Consider the following 22,631-nt stretch of genomic DNA (forward strand, 5'->3'; position numbering starts at 1 on the left):
CTTGTAATTCAACTGTCATTATTGATGAATGTAATAATCCCTATTTAGACTTGATATCAAAGGATTTTGATAGCTGAAATACATACACATAGAGATACATACACAAATACTATATATAGCACGCATGCATGCATGCATGCATGCATACATACATACATACATATATGCTTTTACATTACAACACTTATTCTTATCTGTAGAGAATGGATATAAGTTCTACACAGTAGACAAAACATCTGTCATAAAGGCTCTCCATTTTTATTGCCTTCTGAATTTATAAGGCTTTGCCAATAAGATTTGATTCTTACATACTGTATTCAGAAACATCAATAATTTATACAACACATGGTTTAGAAATCTAATATCAGACAAGAGCCATCTCCATTTTAATGGTAACACAAATTTAGACATGCTGACTATTTAAATAAATCTCCCTTCTTCAGTATAGCTTATGTTTCCATTCATACATAAAATTATATTTAATTATTTGATGTTTGAATACATTCATCTTATAAACAACAGCCCTGTTAAACTAAAATAATTTTCAGTTGATATACCCACACAGAAACATACATGTGAAAAAAATCCAATGTTTATGCCAATTAAATTTCATTTTTTCAAAGATTTATGATTTAATGTAGCAAAATCTTGTATTTGGACTGAGAAGGATATTACATTCAAAAACAACTCCATAGAATACATATCCTTCATTTTGTTTTTTAGTAGTTTACATTTGTAAATTCTCTTTTCTACATAAAGACTGGAATAGATTTTTTGTATATTGTTACAAGAACACAATAAATGAAAGAAGGATCCTTATTCCGCCATCCTCTTCAACACATAATTGTTTTTCATAATTATTTGTACAGAAACCAAATTCTTAGTGCTACTGCACTAATAAGTAGTGCATTAGCTAAACAATGAGAGAAAAGTAGATAGGTAGTATATATATATATATATATAAAACAAATCAATTAATTAAAGTAGTTGGTTCCCAAGAAAATTATTCATTACTTGAAAACTGATATTCATTCCAAAAATCACTGTCCCTTTATATTGACAAAATGAACATTTGGCAAGAAATTAGTGGTATGGTCTTATTTTCCCCTTTCTACATACATACAAAACATACAAAATGATTATTTAGCTAGCTGGGACAAATTGTGTATTCCTCCATACTGAGTGAGGTTTAAAGGCTGCATCATTGTTATGATGCCCAGTTGTTATTGTTTATATTCTTTTTTTTTTTTTAAATCAAACATGGTAAAAGTTCCCAGATGTTTATAACATGCTGAAGGAATGTGGATTGCCATATCCTTTTCTGTTAACTATCTTAATATTTATTTAATAAAATCTTTTTACACTGGTTCGAGTCTACTGCCTTTGAATCCTAAAGATCTAATTGGGTCTCAACTGGCAGCTGTAAAACTCGCACACCCTGCCAAATAAAATAATCTTTCTGATATATCAAAAGTCAGGGAGAGAAAGAAAAAAATAGAAAGAAAGAGATAAGGGCAAAACAAATATGGCATGGCATGCTCACAATAAAGGTTTTCAATCCTGTGTGGAATTAAGAAAATCTGAATGTAAAAAACATATATTACTTTATTCTGATATGAAAATAAAAGTCCTGTTTTTAAATCCTGATTATTACTCACTTCAGCTGTAAGTTGCCTTTGGGCATCTTTAGCTGCTCCCAAATGTTGGACAAGTTCTTCATTTTCCACTGTACACTGAAAAAGGATCAGCAGCAAAAGCATTACAACAAGGTCATCATTCCATGATTTTTCTATTTCAAGATTTAAAGGACTTTATTCAAAAGTAAGGAATAGAAAAAAATACTGCATCATATTGTGGCTAAATGTCACCAACTTACAGCTTTTGCCTTTTTCTGCAAATCCACTATCTGAGACAAAAGATGGGTGATTTCTTCCTGTTGTCGGGCAGCATCTTCAGTCTTCTTAGCTAACTCTTCCGAAATACTGGCAATCTGAAGATTTGCATCTCCTTAAAGAAATAACAATATCACTTTTTAACCAAATGGAACTGGTCATGGGTAAAAAATACTGATAAAATAAACATTACTGAAACTTAGCCATATAAAGAAACTAATAGACAATTACTATTAGTTGGGAAAAAAGAATCAGAAAGTTTTGTGCTTCCTGAAACAGTCCAATCAATTTTTGTGTTGGAAATGAAATTACTTTCCACTTTGTGTAGCCTGCTTAAATTCTAGTCCTAGTTTCTCAGTCAGCCTGTTCATTTGCCTTCAAATGATTGTGGGTGCTGCAATGAATGCATTTTCTGAATTCCTAAAATAGTTATGTTCAAATACAAGGCTGCTATTTATTAGGATCTTTTCCTACAATAGTATAATTGGATGGGATGTTTTTCCATCATTCTTTCACAAAGACAGTAAAATAAAAAAATTGAGCAGAATTTTACTTTTTATTATATTCTAAATAAAATTCCACTGATTTAAAAATAAAGTAAGAATTAACTTACAGGGGTCCTAATCCCAGACTACTTCAAATATACTCAGAATACAAAAATAATATAAAAAAAGGTCTGGTTATTTATGGTCTATCAAGAAAATAAGATACAGCAATTTGGAAAATATTTTACACAATCCCTAATTTTATAGTTAAATTAAAATATGAAATTTTGTATTCAGCAGAAAAAAAGATACATGAGTAACTTTCTCTGAATACAGACATAATTTGTTTGGAACAACTATTCCATTAGAAGCAGATTCTGTGTACTTAACTATATTTTGAAATATTTTAATCAGGGACACTTTATGGAACCATTATTTAATAAACTAGAAATGTTATTTCACTGGACCAAACTAGTTTTTGCCCACTATAAAACTATTATAAATTAGTCTTTGCATAACTCCAAAAAAGATGAACTGCATATCTTTAAAAAGTAAGTTTATACCATATTAATATTTTGATTAAATTATATTGAGAAAAAGATGGATCATTTGAACAAAGAAGAAAAGAAATCTACATCTACTACATTGTATACCAATGATTTTTAAATCACACATAGTTCCAATCACTTAACTGCAGAAGTTTAAATTTAAAGCAAACATGGTATTATGAAGATACAGTTTGATTTTAAGTATTACGAAATAGTTTTTGTTTCACTTAATAAAGTAACATTAGATTCCAAGAATTTCCATGTCATAACCAGAACAAAATATTTTAATTATATTCACTAGATTTGTACTAATTATTGATAAAATAATACCTGATAAAATCCACAGATGCACTCACTTAATTAATTAATTAATTAATTAATTAATTTATGAGACTTATATACCGCTTTAAGTGCAAGGCCTCTCTAAGCGGTGTACACCAGTAAGCAATGTATATATATATATATATTTATTTACATTGCCCCCAACAATCTGGGTCCTCATTTTACCTACCCCGGAAGGATGGAAGGCTGAGTCAACCTTGAGCCGGTGAGATTTGAACCACTGACCTGCTGAACACAGTCAGCTAAAGTGGCCTGCAGTACTGCACTCTAACTGCTGCGCCACCTCGGCTCTTAATTATGCCCTTTAAACAATTGTGAACATGAACTATTATAAATCAAGAATGAGTCAAATCTATAAGAAAAATACATTTTCAAGTTAACACTGCAAATAGTTTGGATGCTCCTGGAATTTTCACCGCCATTTAACTTGCATGAGGCCATTAGATTAATTATTTTAAAATTTATTTGAATTAGAATGCACTTAATTTTTTCTTTCCAACAAAGCTTAAGGTTGTGGAGCTTAAAAGATAAGTAAGCAAAGTATGAATCATGTTTAAAATACAAATCTGGAAGTACTAAATAATTGAATATCTATCCATCCATCCATCTTATCTATTTATCTATCTACATCTATCTGTCCATCTGTCCATCCATTTCCCCTTCCCTCCCCCACAGCCAGAAGATAAATTGTAGGCAATATACACTAGATTAATCACATTGCTTTTTTAAGATACATAACTAAATGGCATAGAATCCACCACCTCGGGCAAAACCCCATTATCTGAAAGTCTATCCACTCTGCCAGAAAGCAAAGAAAAAAACATACTGAGCTCCTTTACACAATCATTTACAAGTTGCTGTTCTTTCTCTTCATAAGTAATGGTTTCAGTCTTCAGCTGGCAGGCCTGTTTACAATATCAAGAAATGAAAAACTCAATTAACATCTTGTTAGTGTTGCACTGCTATTTGATTTTTTAAAAATAAGTTTTTCGTAACAGTACACAATATTCATGGACAGCCAAAACTTTCATCCTTCCTCTTTTCCTCTGCAAATATTGTGAATTAATAGCAAACTGTCACTAATGTTGAAAAGAGAAATATATAAAAATAATTTCAAGACATCGGGGATAATTGAAATATAAAAATGTAATCTATTTGATGAAGAAACTTTAATGGAGATTAAAGTGATCTCAAAAATTCTTAAAGGGAAAAATATGCTCACTAACAAACCTGAAAAAAATGCCAACATGTTCAAGAATCATTTAAATGGTTATAGTTTAGTTATACTGGATGTAAATTATAATAAACCTCAAAAGACAATTTAATTCTATAAAGTAAATTACACAATTTTGTAAAGTGATCATCACATGATCATTCTAGATTGACCAAATCATTTTAAAGCTTACCATAGGAACAAAACAATACATTTCTTACGATATAGCAATAAAATAGTAATGATAATTAAATGTACTGCTCAATATCAGTCAATGCAATGATACAGGTATCCTTGACTTATGATCATTTGTTCAGTGACTGTTTGAAATTACTACTAATGTGCTGAATGAAGTGACTTACAATTTGTGCCTAAAGTTACAGCCACTGGAGGGCCCATGCAGTCTCATAATGAAAATTCACGTGCTTGGAAGTCTGCCTGCACTCAAGACTGCAGAGGCACTTCAATTCCCCCACCCGCCTGTCTTTCCTGCCATTTCAGCCACCCATCCAGACCAACCAACAGTGTGCACAAAGCTGCAGGAGCCCTGGAGGTCAGAGTCTGTTCCCCATCTCATCATGCCCAGGAGGTCCAAACCTGCTTCTCATCCGAATATGCCCAGGGTTACAGGGCCCATCTGCAAGCACAAATTGCCCCACTTACAATGTTTGCAATGTTTCTGACTATTGCAAGATATGGGCTTCCTATTAAGATAGCCTTTAACCATTTCGCAAGTGATCTTATTCTTGTGATCATTCAGAAGGTTCTTTTTATATTCTTTCTAGCCTTCCAAATGATCACAAGAATAGCATCTGTTTTTCAGAAGAAGGCTTCAAAAGCACCATGAGAGCAGGCATCATTCTCACCGTTATTCAGAAGGCTCCTTCTCCAATTCACACAATTTGGAGGAGGAGCCTTCCAAATAATCAAAAGAATAGTGTTCACTTGCATAATGGCACATGACAATCTAAGTCAGAAGATCATGCCTCACAATATGCAAGGTATGCTGTCAGCAGCTGCAGAAAAACCACAAAGTGAGACAATTTGTGTAAAGATGCAAATGGGGCACTTGTATCTGGCCAAGGCCTCCCGGTTATGGTGGTATGGATAGTGAGCCTAGACCTCCTAGGCCATGGCAGGTTTCTGGCAACCAGTGGGTCCTGCACTAGATCTCCCAGGACCTCCCTCACTCCCTTGAGGCACCCCCAGATTTGTTACATTGGACTCTGACTCATAACAATCAGAAGTGTCAGGACTGTAAATGTTAAGCAAAGCGATCAGTGACATCTCATTTAACAACTGCTTTGGTCAATAACCAAAATTTTGGTTCCAATTGTGTCAAGGATTACCTGCATTGTGAAGAAAGGTAAATCTCAAAGCAGAGTTACCGTATATCCTAAATATTGTAGCTATCTTTCTACCATTTATTGTTCATAATTAAATGATGGAAGGGAGAGTTTTAGGGAATCTATTCCTTTAACTTGCGCACATGTGCATGCATGCACATGTATGTGTGAAATGAGCCTGAATCAATCCACTGCAGAATGAAAGCCTCTTCAGTAAATGTTATCAGTTATAATCTATCACATCAATGCAGTATAGGCTAATAGATTGATTATTTTTAATTTCCCAGTCTACAGTTTAGACAGAATGACTGGTCCAAAGTCTCCAAGCTATCTTATATGCTTAAGGGAAGACTAGAAACACAGATTTCATTGCTTTTACTTCAGCACTTTATACACTACCATTTATTTATTATTTATCACTGGTTCTTATTGATATATGCCTATATCTGTATTGATATATTTGTATCTGTATCTATGTTTATATTTATCAGGTAATGTGAGTTGGTAGAATGTAGACCAGCGGTTCTCAACCTGTGGGTCGCGACCCCTTTGGGGGTCGAATGACCCTTTCACAGGGGTTGCCTAAGACCATCGGAAAACACATATTTCCGATGGTCTTAGGAACCGAGACACCACTCCGCATCTGTCTCCACCTGGCCTCTCTCTTTTGCAGAGAGAGAGAGAGAGAGAGAGAGAGAGGCACTTTTGCTTCCCTTCTCTCTCTCTCAGGCGGACTTACCTCCTTTAGGGCTCCTGATTGGTCCTGCGCCCGGGTACCCACCCCCTGGGAGAAGCGTGGCCAGGGCCTCGTGGCCACCTGGGGAAGCCCGGGGATCACTTGGGCCCTCCCGCAAGCCGCAGCCCAAGGGAGATCAGCTCTGCGATCCCCTGCCAGCCCAACCATTGGACCCGCTGGCCGGGAAGGCGCGCCGGAGTCCAGCCTGCTGGGAAGGAAGAAGGAGATGCAGCAAAGGTAGCAGAGGAGAGCCACCTCCTGAGGCCCGGCACTGGCAGCGGCTTCCTTGCCCTCCTCTTCCTCCTCCCCTTCCTTGCCCTCCCGTTCTTCCTCCTGCTGCCCCTAAGGTGGCTTGCGTGGAAAGAAAGAGGGAGAGAAGAGAAAGGAAAAGAGAGAGAAGAGAGAGGAAAGAGAAAGAGATAAAGAAAAGAGAGAGAGAGGAAAGAGAGAAACAGGAAAAGAGAGAGGAAAGAGAAAGAGGGAGGAAAGAAAAAGAGAAAGAGGAAAGAGAGAGAAGAGAGAGAGGAAAGAGAAAGAGAAAAGAGGAAAGAAAAAGAGAGCAGAAAGAGAGAAAGAGAGAGAGGAAAGAGAGAAAGAGGAATGGCATTTCTCCAAACCAGGCCGGGGCAGCAGAGCGGCCTTCCTGCCCCCCTCCCTGGCCAGCTGGATGGGGGTTGGGGATCACCACAACATGAGGAACTGTATTAAAGGGTGCGGCATTAGGAAGGTTGAGAACCACTGATGTAGCCTATATAGAACAACACAGTCATTGGTCCTCTTTCTCTCTTTTATATTTGAACAAAGAATCAAATTAACTTTTATTAAAAGGTTCTCCTAAGATTACAACTTAGATAAATATTTTAGTGCAGGTGTGTCTAACCTGTGGTTTTATAGGACGCATGTGACCCTAGGCAGCTAATAATGCAGCCATACAAGATCATAAATTTTTAATATTATGTGTGTATTATATATTTTATATGTAGCCCAAGACAATTCCTTTTCACTCAGTGCAGCCCAGGCAAGTCAAAAGGTTGATCATCCATGTTTTAGACTATTCTCCTAGCTCTTAAAACAAGAAGATTCTTAGCAAATTATATTCTTTGTCTTCCCTGACAATAAATATCTATTCTTAATCTTATCATTCAGATAGCTAGAAGCAGGTTTCTTTTTCAGACTTATCCTTCTAATCATACTTTCCAAATCTCTTTCTCTTCAGTATCTTTTTCTTCCAGCATTTCAACTGTGAGCTTATGTTCTCTGTTATGCAGCACATATTTGATCCATTCTAACTCTGGAAAAATATCTCATAATTCTACTGTTAAATAATACACATCACCCTGTAGTCTGTTATTCAACAACACTTTGATTGCCCTAACTTTAACTGTTGCATCTGTAAATAGAAACAGAAGACAATATATACATAAGGGTGTTGACATATATTATTAAAGAATCAATTATGGGCTACAAGAATCATGATTTATGTCTTTTTGTCAAGCTGCTAATATATACAGGGAAAACCAAAGACAAATTTATAATTGCTAAGGAGCAATGAAACTTACCTCTGTTCTAAGGACAACATTCTCCTCTTCAAGATCCTTCAGCTTCTTTTGAAGAGAATCAAAATGAAAATAATTCTGGACAGATGAAGATGATTCATTCCTCTTCAATCTAGTAAAATATATATTTTAACGCATTTATGTATAGTCCCTATTTATAATTCCTGTAGCACAATAATCTTTCAATAATAATACTGCTTAAAATTCAGGAGTTTTATAGAATTTTGGTAGATTAACTAAATTTATATCATTTCCTTTTTCTACATACTTTTAATGTGGTAATGTAACTTATAAAATAGCAAAAAAATCAATTTCTGCTTACTACATAAAATTATAAAAAAGAACTCATAAAATCTTTAAATACAATATTCATATAAATAGGGCATATATAAGGAAATGAAAGAGATAGCACAAATATATATGAACAAATATTTCAAACTGTTTTGGGCAAAGAATCTTCTGAAGCATCCTGTACTAAATATAAAGTTGTTTCAAAAATTCTGAAAGTGTTTTGAGCTTTGTATGAAATTTCACACTTGAAACAGTTTTACACAGCCTAAATAACATTTCTGTTTCCTATCCTTGACTTACGGAGTTGAACAGATGGAATCTGGCTCACTCTCTTCAGCAGCGCTGGTATAAAACTGAAGCAGCTCATCTTTCATGGACAACTCATGACGCAGTTGAGAAACCTGAACAAATTAGTTTGTTGTAATAATTTGAGATTTGTACTGATGATATTCAAATGTAACGGAATTACTGTGCTCAGCCGCTATGCTACTTTTCAAATATGTAAATGTAATAAAGAGAAGCCTGAACAAATTAAAGCGAAAAATACCTATAAGTGATTACATTTAAGTAGAAACAGAAAACTGTTCCACATCAGGAAAAAAAGTTTAGATCAGGAATTCCAAGACCATACTTACAACTTTTCATTCAAAGCAGTCAATTCGTCACTGTGTTTTATCTATACAATTAAGTTACAATTGTAATGGAGCCTGCATCTGACTGATCCAATTTTACAAATTTTTGGTAGTTGTCATTAAGCAAATGTAACGGTGATAAATGCGTACCCATTGTTTACTATGTGTGCAGTTTTACTGAGTTGTGAAATTCCAGTTTTCAACAAAACTGTTTTAAAACCATTGTAAAATGTGGGACATTCAAATGTTCATAAATGCAGCCATGTTGCCAAGCACCTGAAATGTGGTCATGTGACTGCAGAGGGCAACTTTGCATCCAGGCCATAAGACCCCTTTCTCAAGTAGGTCATAACTCAGTGATCGGGTTATAAGGCAAGGACTACCTGTATAGTTGTAGCTATTTAGATTATAGTACACCAATTGAACTTTGCCATAGTTTGGTGCCAAATCACAATATAAGACTTCTTACTGCTACTGTACAATATCTATGCCCTAGCAGTTTTATTTTAATCATTTATTTATAAATTTTTATTGGCTGCCCATCTTACCTCAGAGTAACTCTAATCATAAAATCTATTCATCTTCTCAAATTAAATTAGGTAAACCAAGTACGATGCCTGCCCAATAACATTAATAGAATGGGCTTCAAAAATTTCTGGATAGAGTTCAAAATACCAAATCACCCCAAATCTTTAAAAATGTTTCTTTAATGTTTGCTTTAGGACAGTAACAGAAAATCTGTACCTATACTGTTACCATGCCTCAAGTCACAGCATCTCTCACTACAGACTATTTTACTCTAATAGTAACATCTGGAGGGCCACTGATCCGCCAACTTAGCTTTAGCAAAGGACAGGCACTCCTCAAGAGATCATTGTAATGACACCTGCCCATTATGGTTGTATGTGGCGGTAGCTGTTAAGTGAAATGGCCTCACCATCCACACCATCCACTGATCTCCCTGATTCAGCCATTAATGAACACACACATTATTAAGCAAAGCATAGGATGTTCAGAAGTGGGGGAGGCCCAGCACTGGTCATGCCCACCTGCCCTGGGTCTCCCCCACTTCCTCAAACATCCCATTCTCTACTTCCAACCCCTTGGGTTCCCAGAGGCCTTTTCCTTCACCCAACTGCTCCCTGCTGGACTTTCTCTCTCACACCAGATCCTTGCAAGCATTCCATCTCCCAATGGCTCCCGACTGGCCTTATGCCTAATTCCCACTCCATCCGGTGCCACAAACTGCTCACTTACCTTTGAGCAAAGCCTTTCATAGCACAGGAATTGGTTGCCTTGTCACTTAGTAGCATGGCACAATTCTGGAATTGGCCATGTGGCTGAAGGAATAAACACTCCTTTTAACAGCCTTAATGCATTCCACTTGTGGATGGTTCAAAATGCCGTCCATGTCCACAAGGCTACCGCACAAATAAGGAACAAAGTACTCTTGTTTTGCTTCCCTAATGTGGTCTCCACAGCTTTCTGAAGGCCTAGGGCTTTCTGCAGCACAGTAGAGACTGTATTATGCCCTACTGTACTTTTAAAAAGATTTTAGTTTCATTTTAATCATGAGAAGCAAAAAACCAGGACCAAATCCATTTTGAACAAATATAAAGCCTATGAACTGAATTTACTTTATGACCGAAATTTCACAAAGTCTTAGTGCTTTAATTGATACGCAGAATGTCTATTTTATAGCATTAAGTGTACACAAGGAGTTGCTAGAGAAATTTATTTATTTATTAAATTTATATGCCATCCATCTTATCATTGAAGCAACTCTGGGCAACTTACGAAAGAAGATGAAAGTTAAAGTATTTGTATATGGGTGGTCCTCAACTTATGACTTATAACTTACTGACCATGCAAAATATGACCGATACCTCCAGAACTATTTACAACCCTTTTTTGAAGTTAGGTGGCCACACACTTTCATAGTCTCCTGATCATATTTTGTGTACTTGGCTTCTGGCTCATCTTTATGGCCACTGCAACATCCCACAGTCACATGATTGTAATATGCAATGTTTTTTGCCAGTTTCTAGTATTTACTTCAAATTTTTGGCAAAAAAACAAACAAACACCCATTGGAGAAAATGGATTTGCTTAATGACTGCAGCATTAGCTTAATAACCATGTCATTTGCTTTTCAACCACTGCAAAAAATGTTGAAAAATTAGGTCCATTCATGTAATTATATGACTTATAATTCCAGGCTCAATTAAAATTGTAAGTCAAGGTCTATCTTTAGAGAAATTTCACATAAAGAACAAGAAAATCCTCTGTAAAACTTCATCTATAATAAATCAAAATAATAAAATTTTAGAATGCTAGGCCATACTTGCTGATTGAAACAGAATTAGGTCTTTTATGCAAGGAAAGAATATATTATATCTGTATTAGAAATAGTGCTTTGATAGATCAATGGCAAGAGAAATATCTCTTGGTGTGGAAAAGATGGATAAACTTTATACAGTATAAGTATGATATTAAAAGATATTATATAGCTTTTGAATAATTTATGTTGTTTAAGATAATAAGTATTTTTATTATATATATATATATATATATATATATATATATATATATATATATATATATATATATATATATATTGGACTTAAAGTACTTAAAAATTTGTTTTTTTAAAATGTAATATTTATTTGAGGTTTATTTAAGTTTAAATGTTTTGTATTTTTTAGTTTTAGTTAACCCTGTATTCAGCTCTGGGAAGACGGGGGGAGGGTTTCTGGGAGGGTACGGAGGCAGTGGGAGAGGGATTTTATTGTAAAATTGCAAAAAAATTTAATTAAAAAAAAAAAGAAATAGTGCTTTGTGAGATGATAAACAAAAAGTAAATTTACAATTGATAGAATCAATTTACAATTTACAAACCACAGATTATATTTGAAGTACATGGTAATAAAATATACTCTCTGGCACATACATTCTTTTTTTTTTAACCTTAGAAAATGTATGTTTCAATTTTTATAATTAATACCGAGGGAAAGAGTTGTGTAAAGTAGCAGATACAATTATTTAAAAATGAGAAAGGAAACAATTCTCTTTTTGAGACAGAATAAAAGAAATAAAAGTTTGAATTATATAAAGCCAGGTGTTTAAAAACTCAGTAAAAGAATACAAATATCTCAAGATAATTGCAGCATTCCTATGATCTGTTATCAGGGCGAATGATTGTGGGGGTACTGCAGCCACTCTAAATTCGAAATAGAATTGTACATTTGTGAATCTGTTGTAACTTTGAATGGCCATTAAATGACTGATTGTATCTTGAGAACTGCCTGTAATCTTAATTAATACTGCAGCACATGACATACCTTATAAAAAGTACATATAGTATAGGACATAAAAAGTAAATGGAGAAGAGCTGAAGAATTGGAATGATCTCAAAAAATCCTGCTATTCAGAATACTTCCTTTCCCTACTAAGCTCTGACATACTTGTATGACTCAGAAGAAGCTGTAGAAAAAGAAGTTAAACCTGTGAGTCCACAAAGGTGTGGCAGGGATTACAGTAGCAGTTTGATAATGAGGAAGGAAAGCATATCCAAGAGTTAAACAGCCACTTTGGTGTAGTGATTAAGGCATCGGGGCTAGAAACCAGGAGACCATGAGGTCTAGTCCCTGCTTAAACATGATAGCCAATTGGGCAACTTTGGGCCAGTCACTCTCTTTCAGCCCAATTCATCTCAAAAGTTTGTTGTTGTGGGTAAAATAAGAAGAGGAAGGAGTATTAGGTATGTTTGCTGTCTTGAAATATTTATAAAAGCAATAAAATGGGATATAAATAAATAAATAATGTTGGACACAGCTCATGGATCCATTGTTACTATCTGCTTAAATGAAAACCTATATATATATATATATAAGCAAATAAAGCCAAGCAGGCTTCATTTGAAGCAGGAACAAGGAAAAATATTTTGTGTAAGGCATATGTGACTATTCTTACCTCTTCCCTGATATGCTCTACTTGTTCTTCAAGAAGTTCATTTCTCTCAGTAAGAGTTTTATTCTTCTTTAGCAATGACTGGCCAATTCGAGCAGCTAATTCTAAATCCCGTTCTTTCTGTTGAAGGGAGGGAAGGAAGGAAGAAAGGAAGGAAATCCGAGTTATGGCTCACAGAACAAATGGCCATCATTGGAAAGTACAAAAAGGTGACTCTGTGTTCTAAAGAAAAACTAGAAAATCAGTTTTGCTTTGCTTGTCTATTTTTGAAACAGGCCTGTAATTTCTCTTTCTTTAATTTTGTGTTCTGCTGGAGAAACCCATTTAATTTGAGGAATATAATTTATACCATTGAGAAAAATGATCCAAAGATCCAGATTTCTGTGTGGCAAATGGATGTTCACAAATTCTTAAATACCGCTGCATTTATAGAAGATTTAATAAAATTATGTATTTTTTGTTAGTATTCAAAGTATAAAACCTACATTTTGTATTCAATACCTGCCTATGACAAAAGGCAAAGTAATATCTCAGCACTGAAAAGGGACATGAAGTTAAACAACAGAGATTAAGTCCTTATTAATCCAAAAAGTCTTTTTGTTTGTAGTGCAGGTGGTGCAATGGCTATGTTCAAGCAATAGTAAAAGCCATATGTCACAATATGTCTTATATCAAGAGTTACAAGGAAAATTAGTGAATTGGAAGAATTGCGGAAGAATATAGGTGTTTCAGTAGCTTTAGAGCAGGGGTGTCAAACTTGCAACGTCATGTGATATATTGCAATGTATCACAACTTTTTTTCTATTGCCGGCAATGGGGTAGGCATGGTTTTGTCATGACACATCTGGCCCGCGGATCGGCAGTTTGACACCCCTGCTTTAGAGAATCAATGTTTCTGGTAAATATTTGCCATTTAAGAAGTTGTCTTTGTTTTATATTTATAGCACACTGTATTACATATGAGAACCAGTTTGGTCTAGCAGTTAAGGCACCAAACTAGAAAGCAGGTGATGGTGAGTTCTAGTCTGCCTTAATCATGAAAACCAGCTGGGAGACTTTGGGTCAGTCACTGTCTCGCAGCCCAAGTCACCCCACAGGGTTTTGTTTGGGGAAGAAAGGATGTTGGATAAGTTCATCACCTTGAGTTATTTTTAAAAATAATCAAGGCAGGATACAAATAAATAAATATATTTGAACATATATTTGAGGCAGTTATTTTCAATGATATTATAGGAACCACAAATATTTCCGGTAAAGTTTCTAATAAATGAGCTTCTGGATGGTTATGCAAAAAGATATAGTAACATTTCTGACATAGCAACATGAGAAACTGTTCTTTTCATTCAAGGGATATTCCCAATAATTCAAACATGCTGGAATTTGTTTTTTTTTTTTTTAAATTAAGAAACCACCAAAGCTTGGGACCCTGAATAAACTTAGTAGACAAGGACTGGCAACATAATTTTATCTGTGTGATGCCCTTGGTCTTTGACTGGTATGCTGGAGCCTATATTCCAAAAACTAGAAAAGGTTAGGGTAAAAAAATGAACAGGACCAGAACAAAGACTAAATTTGATTTAATTTGCACATAATAAAAATTAATTTAAAGTAAATTTATACGTTTGCTATATAGAATTAATCATCATCATCATCATCATCATCTAGCGCGGACCTTGTTAACCCGGGTGACATCCAAGCCGGTATGGCATTCTGAAATTTACGTCTCACCATATTTTTTATGGGAGAGACACTCTTTGTCTGACTCCTCTGATGAGACCTGTCCAGTATGGTTGAACCTCTGGCATAGGTCTCATCTTCCTCAGAGTACACAAGCCCCACAACCACATCAAGAAAAGCAAGCAAGGGTAGTACCAATAGTGATAGGCTCCTTGGGTGCAATCCCAAAACAACTGGAGCACCACTTGAACACCATTGGCATTGACAAATTCGCTATTAGTAAATTGCAAAAGGCGGCCTTACTAGGAACTGCTTCCATCCTGCGACGATATCTGTAATACCATCAAACATCCACATCTGCCTATCCCAGGTCCTGGGTAAGGACTTGATAGGTAGATAAAATGCCAAATCCAGTCTGAACATCTGGCTGACTGTGCGATGATCCATAATAATAATAATAAATAATAAAAAGAACAAGGAAAATCAAAAATTGGTCAGCACCAGGTGAAGATGAACTGCATGGGTTTTGGTTGAAACATCTAACTGTTATACACCCACTCATTGTCAAGCAGTTCAACAATATACTACAAGGAGGAGAAATTGAAAAGTGGCTAACAACTGGGAAAACCTACCTAATAATGAAAAATCCAGCAAAAGGGGCAACACCAGGCAACTGTAGGCCAATTACCTGCTTACCAACAACTTTCAAATTATTAATTGGTGTGGTAGCTGATGCAGTGCAACAGCATCTAGTTGAAAACAGGACCAAGCCTTAAGGACAAACGCATATAAAGTCAAAATTGAGAAGACAGCAACAGACAGTAAGTGCCGCCTATGCAAAAAAGCTGAAGAAACAGTGGACCACTTGGTAAGCTGTTGGAAGAAGATTGCACAGACTGACTACAAGCAGCGGCATGACAAAGTAGCAACGATGGTGCATTGGAAGATCTGCCAAAAATATCATTTGCATGTAAGCAAAAACTGGTGGGATCATAAAATAGAGAAAGTCATAGAAAATGATAAAATTAAACTGCTCTGGGACTTCAGAATTCAAACAGACAAGCACCTGCAACATAACACCCCAGACTTAACAATTGTCGATAAGAAAGACAAAAAAGTCTGGGTAGTGGACGTGGCAGTGCCTGGAGATAGCAGAATAGAAGAGAAAGAACTGGAGAAGATAACAAAATACAAGGACCTACAAATAGAAATAGAAAGACTGTGGCAAAAGCAAGCAAGGGTAGTACCAATAGTCATAGGCTCCTTGGGTGCAATCCCAAAACAACTGGAGCACTACTTGAATACCATTGGCATTGACAAATTCGCTATTAGTCAATTGCAAAAGGCGGCCTTACTAGGAACTGCTTCCATCCTGTGACGATATCTGTAATACCATCAAACATCCACATCTGCCTATCCCAGGTCCTAGGTAAGGACTCGATAGGTAGACAAAATGCCAAATCCAGTCTGAACATCTGGCTGACTGTGCGATGATCCATAATAATAATAATAATAATAATAATAATAATAATAATAATAATAATAAAGTTGGAAGGGACCTTGGAGGTCATCAAGTCCAACCCCCTGCTCAGGCAGGTAACCCTATCCCATTTCGGACAAATGGCTGTCCAGTTTCTTCTTAAAAACTTCCAGTGTTGGAGCATTCACCGCTTCTGGAGGCAGGTTGTTCCACTGGTTAATTGTTCTAACTGTCAGGAAGTTTCTCCTTAGTTCTAGGTTGCTTCTCTCTTTGATTAGTTTCCATCCGTTGCTTCTTGTCCTGCCTTCAGGTGCTTTGAAAAATTTGACTGATTAGAACTGATCTTAAAAGTGAAGCAGGTTCAAGCTTGCCCCAACTCTGCCCACTTAGCAGTTCAAAAGCATGCAAATGCGAATAGATAAATAGTTACCATTTTGGTGGGAAGGTAACAGAGTTCTGTGCATCTCAGTGTGTAGTCATGCTAAACACATGACCACGGAAATGTCTTTGGACAACACTGGCTACCTAATCTAAGAAACGGAGATGAGCACCGGCCTAGAGTCAGAAATGACCAGAGAGGAGAAACCTTTACCTTTTCAATAATTGGTGGGAGTTTTATAGGGAATACGAGGACGTGTAGGCTAATTAGGAAATTGAAAAAACATCTCAGAAGATGGTGATGGAAAACTTCAAATAGAAAAAAAAATTAGATGGACATATCCATCAACAGATATTGTAAGCAATTTTATGTGAACTGAAAGAGACTTTATGTAAGTTGAAAGAAGCTTTATTTTGCTTTAATATAATTTACTTTCTTATAATCTACAAGGTACAATCATGGGTGTGGTCCTCTCACTTTCAAGAGATACTGATGGCTTGGAGTCCAACAACTAATACTTAATTGAGCTAAGGCAATGTTCTTTCAATAATGCATTTGAGCACAAACAAAGCATTGGTTCCAATGTAACAATCATAATGTTGATTTTCTCAGTAGAGATAAAAGGTGCCGGTTGGACCTTTACCATAGTAAAAAAAAAAAGGGCAGCTGATCATCTTGGCACAAATTTCTAGCAGAAATCTGATAACTGTGATTTAGATTGGTTTCTAGTTTCCTACTTTGACCTCTATCAAGAAGCAATTAAATCTTAAGGCTCTGAGCCTAAGTCAGTACTATGCTCAGAAAGATCAAAACATACTTTTAATCTTATGACAGCTTTTTTAAAAATAAGAAACAGCTATGAATTTAAGTTATGAACAGAAGCTGTGGCTTTACATCTTCTAATTGAGTTTTCTGAATTCTAGCAATAGTTACTTGCAGCTGTTCATTGTTTATATATTTTAAGGAAACCCTGTAATCAAAAGAGTCCCAGTAATATTATGCCTTATAGACATCACCAGACTAATAAATTATACTGAACCGAAATAGAATTGAATAAATAAATAGCATGTTGGGAATTAAGCAATGAGCAGTTTTCCAGTAATACTTCTACAAGGGGCTAAATTAAAGAAGCATCAAATATGTGGTGATTATTTCAATATCCTACATATCTCATGAAGCCTGAAAAGACTCAAACATTGACTGCTGTGTTACAACCATGTTACCATACCATATGAATATAAGATACTTACTTCCTCAAGAAGACGTGTAACAGCATCAATGTCATTGTATGTTTTAGTCATCTGGCCCACTCGTTCAGCACATAAAACTGAAATAAAACAGGTAATGTTTTATCTACTATACAAAAATAAATTTAAATCTAATATACCAAAAAGACAAAATTATTTTTTCAAATAATCAATTCTGTATGAGTTCATTCACATATAAATCATGTTAAATTGTGGAGTGTGCTGCACTTAGCCTAATATTATATTCGATGGAGCATTTTAGACAGCACTTTATGTTCCCAGTAATTCCGAGAATTCTAACAATATTTCAAAATCTTGAAATCAATATCTCATTTCTTCAGTACTTTTCTATTGCCTTACTAAAATATTGGGGCAAGGTGCACGTACCAATTCTCAAACTGTGCTTTGATATGCCTCAGGCCACCATAATGATGAACTCACTAACAGTTTCATTGAATAGCAAAATATTACATGGCATACCATTGAGTTCAATGTTGCACATAATTTAGGACCTGCAGTTTTAGAAACAGATGGCCAATATTCCAGAGAGAACTTTCACTAAGACCAGTTTCTATATTCCTCAACAATTTGATCCAATAAAGGTTTGTTTTTATTCTATTTCTTATCAGTATAATGGAAAAAGCAAAAGAAGTGTTTTCATATTTCAAACAGTACGTGTAATACATGTATGTTTTTAACATTTAATTTATGTTATTATCTCCATCATGTTGAGTTCCAGAACAAACATATGTGAAATTAATTCGTATCTTTAAAATTGTCACTGTTTGCTACATAGACCTCAGTTTGTACTGGATTAAACACCACTTTGTTATCAGTAAAGCATCATTAAAGGATGCTGAATTTACAGCATCTGAAGATTTACAAAATCTCTATATAAACAAGAAACAAAAGCATATGTGATGTCCATGTTTATCTTTAATTTTCACCAATGAAACTGGTCCTAGGATAGACATATTATTAAAACTGAGAGTATCTGCCTATCCTACCAGACTGGACATCAAGCCAATCGATGGTTGTTGGGCATCCTAAGAAAATGAATGAGGAACTAGGTTTTTAATTTTTGTTTTGTAATTTTATTGCCATTGTGAGCCACACAGAATTATGCTCTAAGATAGGTGGCCTGGCAAATATTTTCAATAAATATAGAAACAATTAAAGAAAGTGGCTTTGTCAGTAAGTACTAAAGGCACATTGTTGCTTCCTTTTATTTCTCTATCTCAGTGTAAAAGACCTTTGTTGCATATTGATACTTAATCTTACATATAAATATTCTAAAAGCATTTTTTCTGAATTCATAAAAAACTTAACAAAACATACCATGTCTTATATCTTTTCTTACCTTTGACCTTTCAGTGCCTGTGGGAGTTATGCCAGCAGTGTACTTAATTGTTTGGATTGCCGTTATGAAATATTGCAATTTTGTTCCTTTTTGAGATTTATAATAGAATTACATGTTTGTTTCAGAAGAGATTGTTGATAATTAACATAAATGCAATTTTTCAGATTCAATGAAATCTGGAAAATTCAGCCAAGAAAGCATAGTCCCAAGTGTATTAAGGAAATAACTAGGTTGGAAAACTTGTATTTACATTAATGTGTCCTTCGTTAGACAACTTTTGTTTTTGAAAGTAACACTTTCAATGTCCTTTTTTAAAAATACAATTTCTTTCTATTATTGTCAGAAGAAGGACATATTATAGCCTTTGAAAATATTTATGAAATGCCTTGACCCTATGATTCTGTGCATTCCAATGATTCTGTGCATTCCAGGGCTGATAGTAAAACCCAGTGAACATTTTTTTTCCTGCATACACACATCCAAATGAACAACAACAGCAACAAAAAAACTTAGGGAAAATTTCAAAAAGTATTTCGATCAGTAATTATACTATGAATGAAGTTTTTCAATGCTCAGCAAATCATAGCTTTAATAAGTTTTCCCCAAAATGATAATGTATTCAATTGCAAAAAAAATGTTTCAGCCAAATGGATGGGCTATAGAACTACATCTGCGGAGCACTGAGCTGGGGAAAGGTTCTTTAGGATTTCTAGATAAGCAAACCATAATATAATTGGTAAAGTAGCAGATTGATCATAAACATCATGACATGGTTCATGATCTACATACACAATACATTATAGTGATGTCACATTGTACAGACATAAAGAAATGGACTTAAAAATATGCAGAAACCATTTCCTAAGCAAAGACTATTGAAACATTTTAAAGTCTAGAACAATAACATTCAGAAGCAATTCAGACAGATGCTTCCCAAATTCTCTAATGTTTAAGGAAAAGGAGGAGGTACAGAACAATCAAACTTGCAAAATTCTGCTATTATAGCCAAACACAATAAAATTGTTTTAGTCTTCCTACAGAATTGATTTGGTGATCTGGTCTGCCTAGATCAACTAACACATTAGAAGTCCTAAAGATTACAGGTAGTCCTCGAGTTATGAATGTAATGGAGCCTGCCCATTCCATTCATAACTCAAAAATTTGTGGGAGTTAATCTCGTACCTCGAACAAGATCACTCCCTGATCGTTAAGACGTACATGGCTCATTAAGTGCACATGAGGTATCTCAGGGTGAGGCAGGCCTGGATCCGACCTCCAGAGGCATGCAGAAGCTTTCCCTGACCTCCCTTCAGGGCGCAAATGGCTTGGAAGATTCCTCCAAGGCCTGGATCTGATCTTCAGAGGCTCCGTTCCGGGGTAGCAGCAGCTTGGAGCAGTCCCCTGAGGCCTGGATCCAACCTCCAGAGGCCTGCAGAAGCCTCCCCCGATCTCCATTCCAGGTGCAAACGGCTTGGAGCAGTCCTCCGAGGACTGGATCTGACCTCCGAAGGTAAGCGGAAGCCTTCTCCAGCCTCCGTTCTAGGTGACTTGGAGGAGGGCTCTGGGGTCAACGGGTCACTTTCTCCCCCGGCATGGTGAGCTCTAGCGGGCTGGATCCAGGTGCGAGGAACTGGCCTTTTCCCTTAGTTGAAGGCTTCAGGCCTGCCCTCAGGCAGAAAGGAATTGGGAGCAGGAGCAGGCATTGCAAACTCCTTTTGCATAGAGAATTAAAGTTTCTGAGGTCTGTGATTTGGCGCAACTTCAAACACTTGCACTTGCGTGAGATGGGGCGTTGTCTTACCTGAACGCCTTTTCTCAGCAGGATGATGTAGAATCCACTTGACTGGGTTCATGACAGCCTTCCCGCCCGACAGACTAGGTCAAAACTTTGGCCATACCCCTCCTCTGGGCGTGACTCCAGTTTTGACTGAGACGAGAGTTGCTTGTTGAATTCTATGTAGTAGCTCCTTGTTAGTCACCTGCCTAGACCATCTGTATGGGGGGGTGTGGATTCTACATCATCCTGCTGAGAAAAGGCGTTCAGGTAAGACAACGCCCCTTCTCCAGCAGGATGGCTATAGAATCCACTTGATTGGGACATACCAAAGCCCTCATGTCCCCCTGGGAGGGAGTGTCTAGGCCACTGGGTCCTGAGCAGAGACAACCCGTTGTAGCACCCTTCGACCAAAGGCAGCATCCGCCGTTGCAAAGGAGTCCACACGGTAGTGTTTGACAAACACCGAAGGAGAAGACCAAGTTGCGGCCCTACAAATTTCTTCTACCGAGGCTTGTGTAGACCACACGTCCGATGTGGCAGCGCTGCGTGTTGAGTGAGCTGTCACATGTGGGGGAACGGGAATTGACTGAGAGGCATAGGCTTGGGCTATGCAAGCTCTAATCCACCTACCTATAGTTGAAGATGAAACTTTCTTCCCCATAGTCGATGTTTGGAAGGAAACAAATAGTGCTTCCGATTTATGGAAAGAAGAAGTACGTTTTACGTAGTAACACAGAGCTCTACGCACGTCTAGTTTGTGCCATCGATGTTCTAGCCTGTGTGTGGGGTTTGGACAGAAATTGGGAAGAATTAGTTCTTGAGATCTGTGGAAGATGGTGTTTATCTTTGGGATGAACACAGGGTCTGGTCTAAGGACCACCTTGTCCTTGAAGAAGGTGCATAGATCTTTTCTGACTGATAATGCTGCTAATTCTGAGATCCTTCTAGCTGAAATAATAGCAACTAGAAAGGTTACTTTTAAGGATAAGTGGTGGAGAGAGCATGAATTGAGAGGCTCAAATGGGGTTGATGTCAAGGCTTGAAGAACCTTAGTCAAATCCCAAGAAGGGTACTGATGTACCACGGGTGGTCTGATATTGACTGCTCCCTTTAGAAAGGCGGTAATTGCCGGATGTTGGGACAAGGAACTTGAATTGTCACAGGAAAGTACCGTTGAGAGGGCCGCTAACTGTCTATGAATGGTGCTGGATGACAGGCCTTTATTTAATCCATCTAACAAGTAATCTAAGATATTCGGGATAGTAACCGAGAGTGGATCCAAGTGATGTATTGAACACCACCTGCAGAAACCCTTCCATGTAGCATCATAGATCCTGTTTGTCGAAGGACGCCTTGATGCTTGAATGATCGATATCACCCCGGGTGAGTAGGATTGTCTGGCTAAAGTTTGCCGCTCAAGTGCCAAGAGGCTAGTTGTAGCCACTGAGGGTCTGGATGTAAAAGTTTGCCCTGACTGAGGATCACTCGGTCTGGGGGAATCCTCCACGGGGGTGATATCGAGAGATCCACAAGGTCGGCAAACCACGGACATTGTGGCCAATGTGGAGCAATCAAGACTACTTCTGCACCTTCCAGGAACAACTTGCGTATGGTTGCCGGTATCAATGGGAGTGATGGAAAGGTGTACAGGAGTTGCGCCAGCCTCCGACATCGGAGAGTGTCCGTTCCCTCCGTTCCCGG

At 36.7% G+C, this 22,631-nt stretch overlaps 1 protein-coding gene across 9 annotated transcripts in view; it reads right to left on the bottom strand.

Annotated features, from left to right (window-relative positions):
• The window catches only part of TRAK1 (trafficking kinesin protein 1), a 121,972-nt gene that overhangs the window by 60,653 nt on the left and 38,688 nt on the right, over nucleotides 1-22,631 (bottom strand). For all 9 annotated transcript variants that reach the window (XM_039336082.1, XM_039336083.1, XM_039336085.1 and 6 more), the window contains 7 exons: nucleotides 17,797-17,873; nucleotides 13,014-13,130; nucleotides 8,710-8,810; nucleotides 8,122-8,230; nucleotides 4,094-4,172; nucleotides 1,877-2,007; nucleotides 1,659-1,733 (listed from right to left, as the gene is read on the bottom strand). In XM_039336082.1, the coding sequence (XP_039192016.1) occupies nucleotides 1,659-1,733; nucleotides 1,877-2,007; nucleotides 4,094-4,172; nucleotides 8,122-8,230; nucleotides 8,710-8,810; nucleotides 13,014-13,130; nucleotides 17,797-17,847 (663 nt within the window). In that variant the 5' untranslated portion in view covers nucleotides 17,848-17,873. The remainder of the gene's footprint in view (nucleotides 1-1,658; nucleotides 1,734-1,876; nucleotides 2,008-4,093; nucleotides 4,173-8,121; nucleotides 8,231-8,709; nucleotides 8,811-13,013; nucleotides 13,131-17,796; nucleotides 17,874-22,631) is intronic.

Source organism: Crotalus tigris, unplaced genomic scaffold (assembly GCF_016545835.1).
Source record: "Crotalus tigris isolate CLP2741 ecotype Arizona unplaced genomic scaffold, ASM1654583v1 scf7180000017666.27876245, whole genome shotgun sequence".
Lineage (NCBI taxonomy): Eukaryota > Metazoa > Chordata > Lepidosauria > Squamata > Viperidae > Crotalus > Crotalus tigris.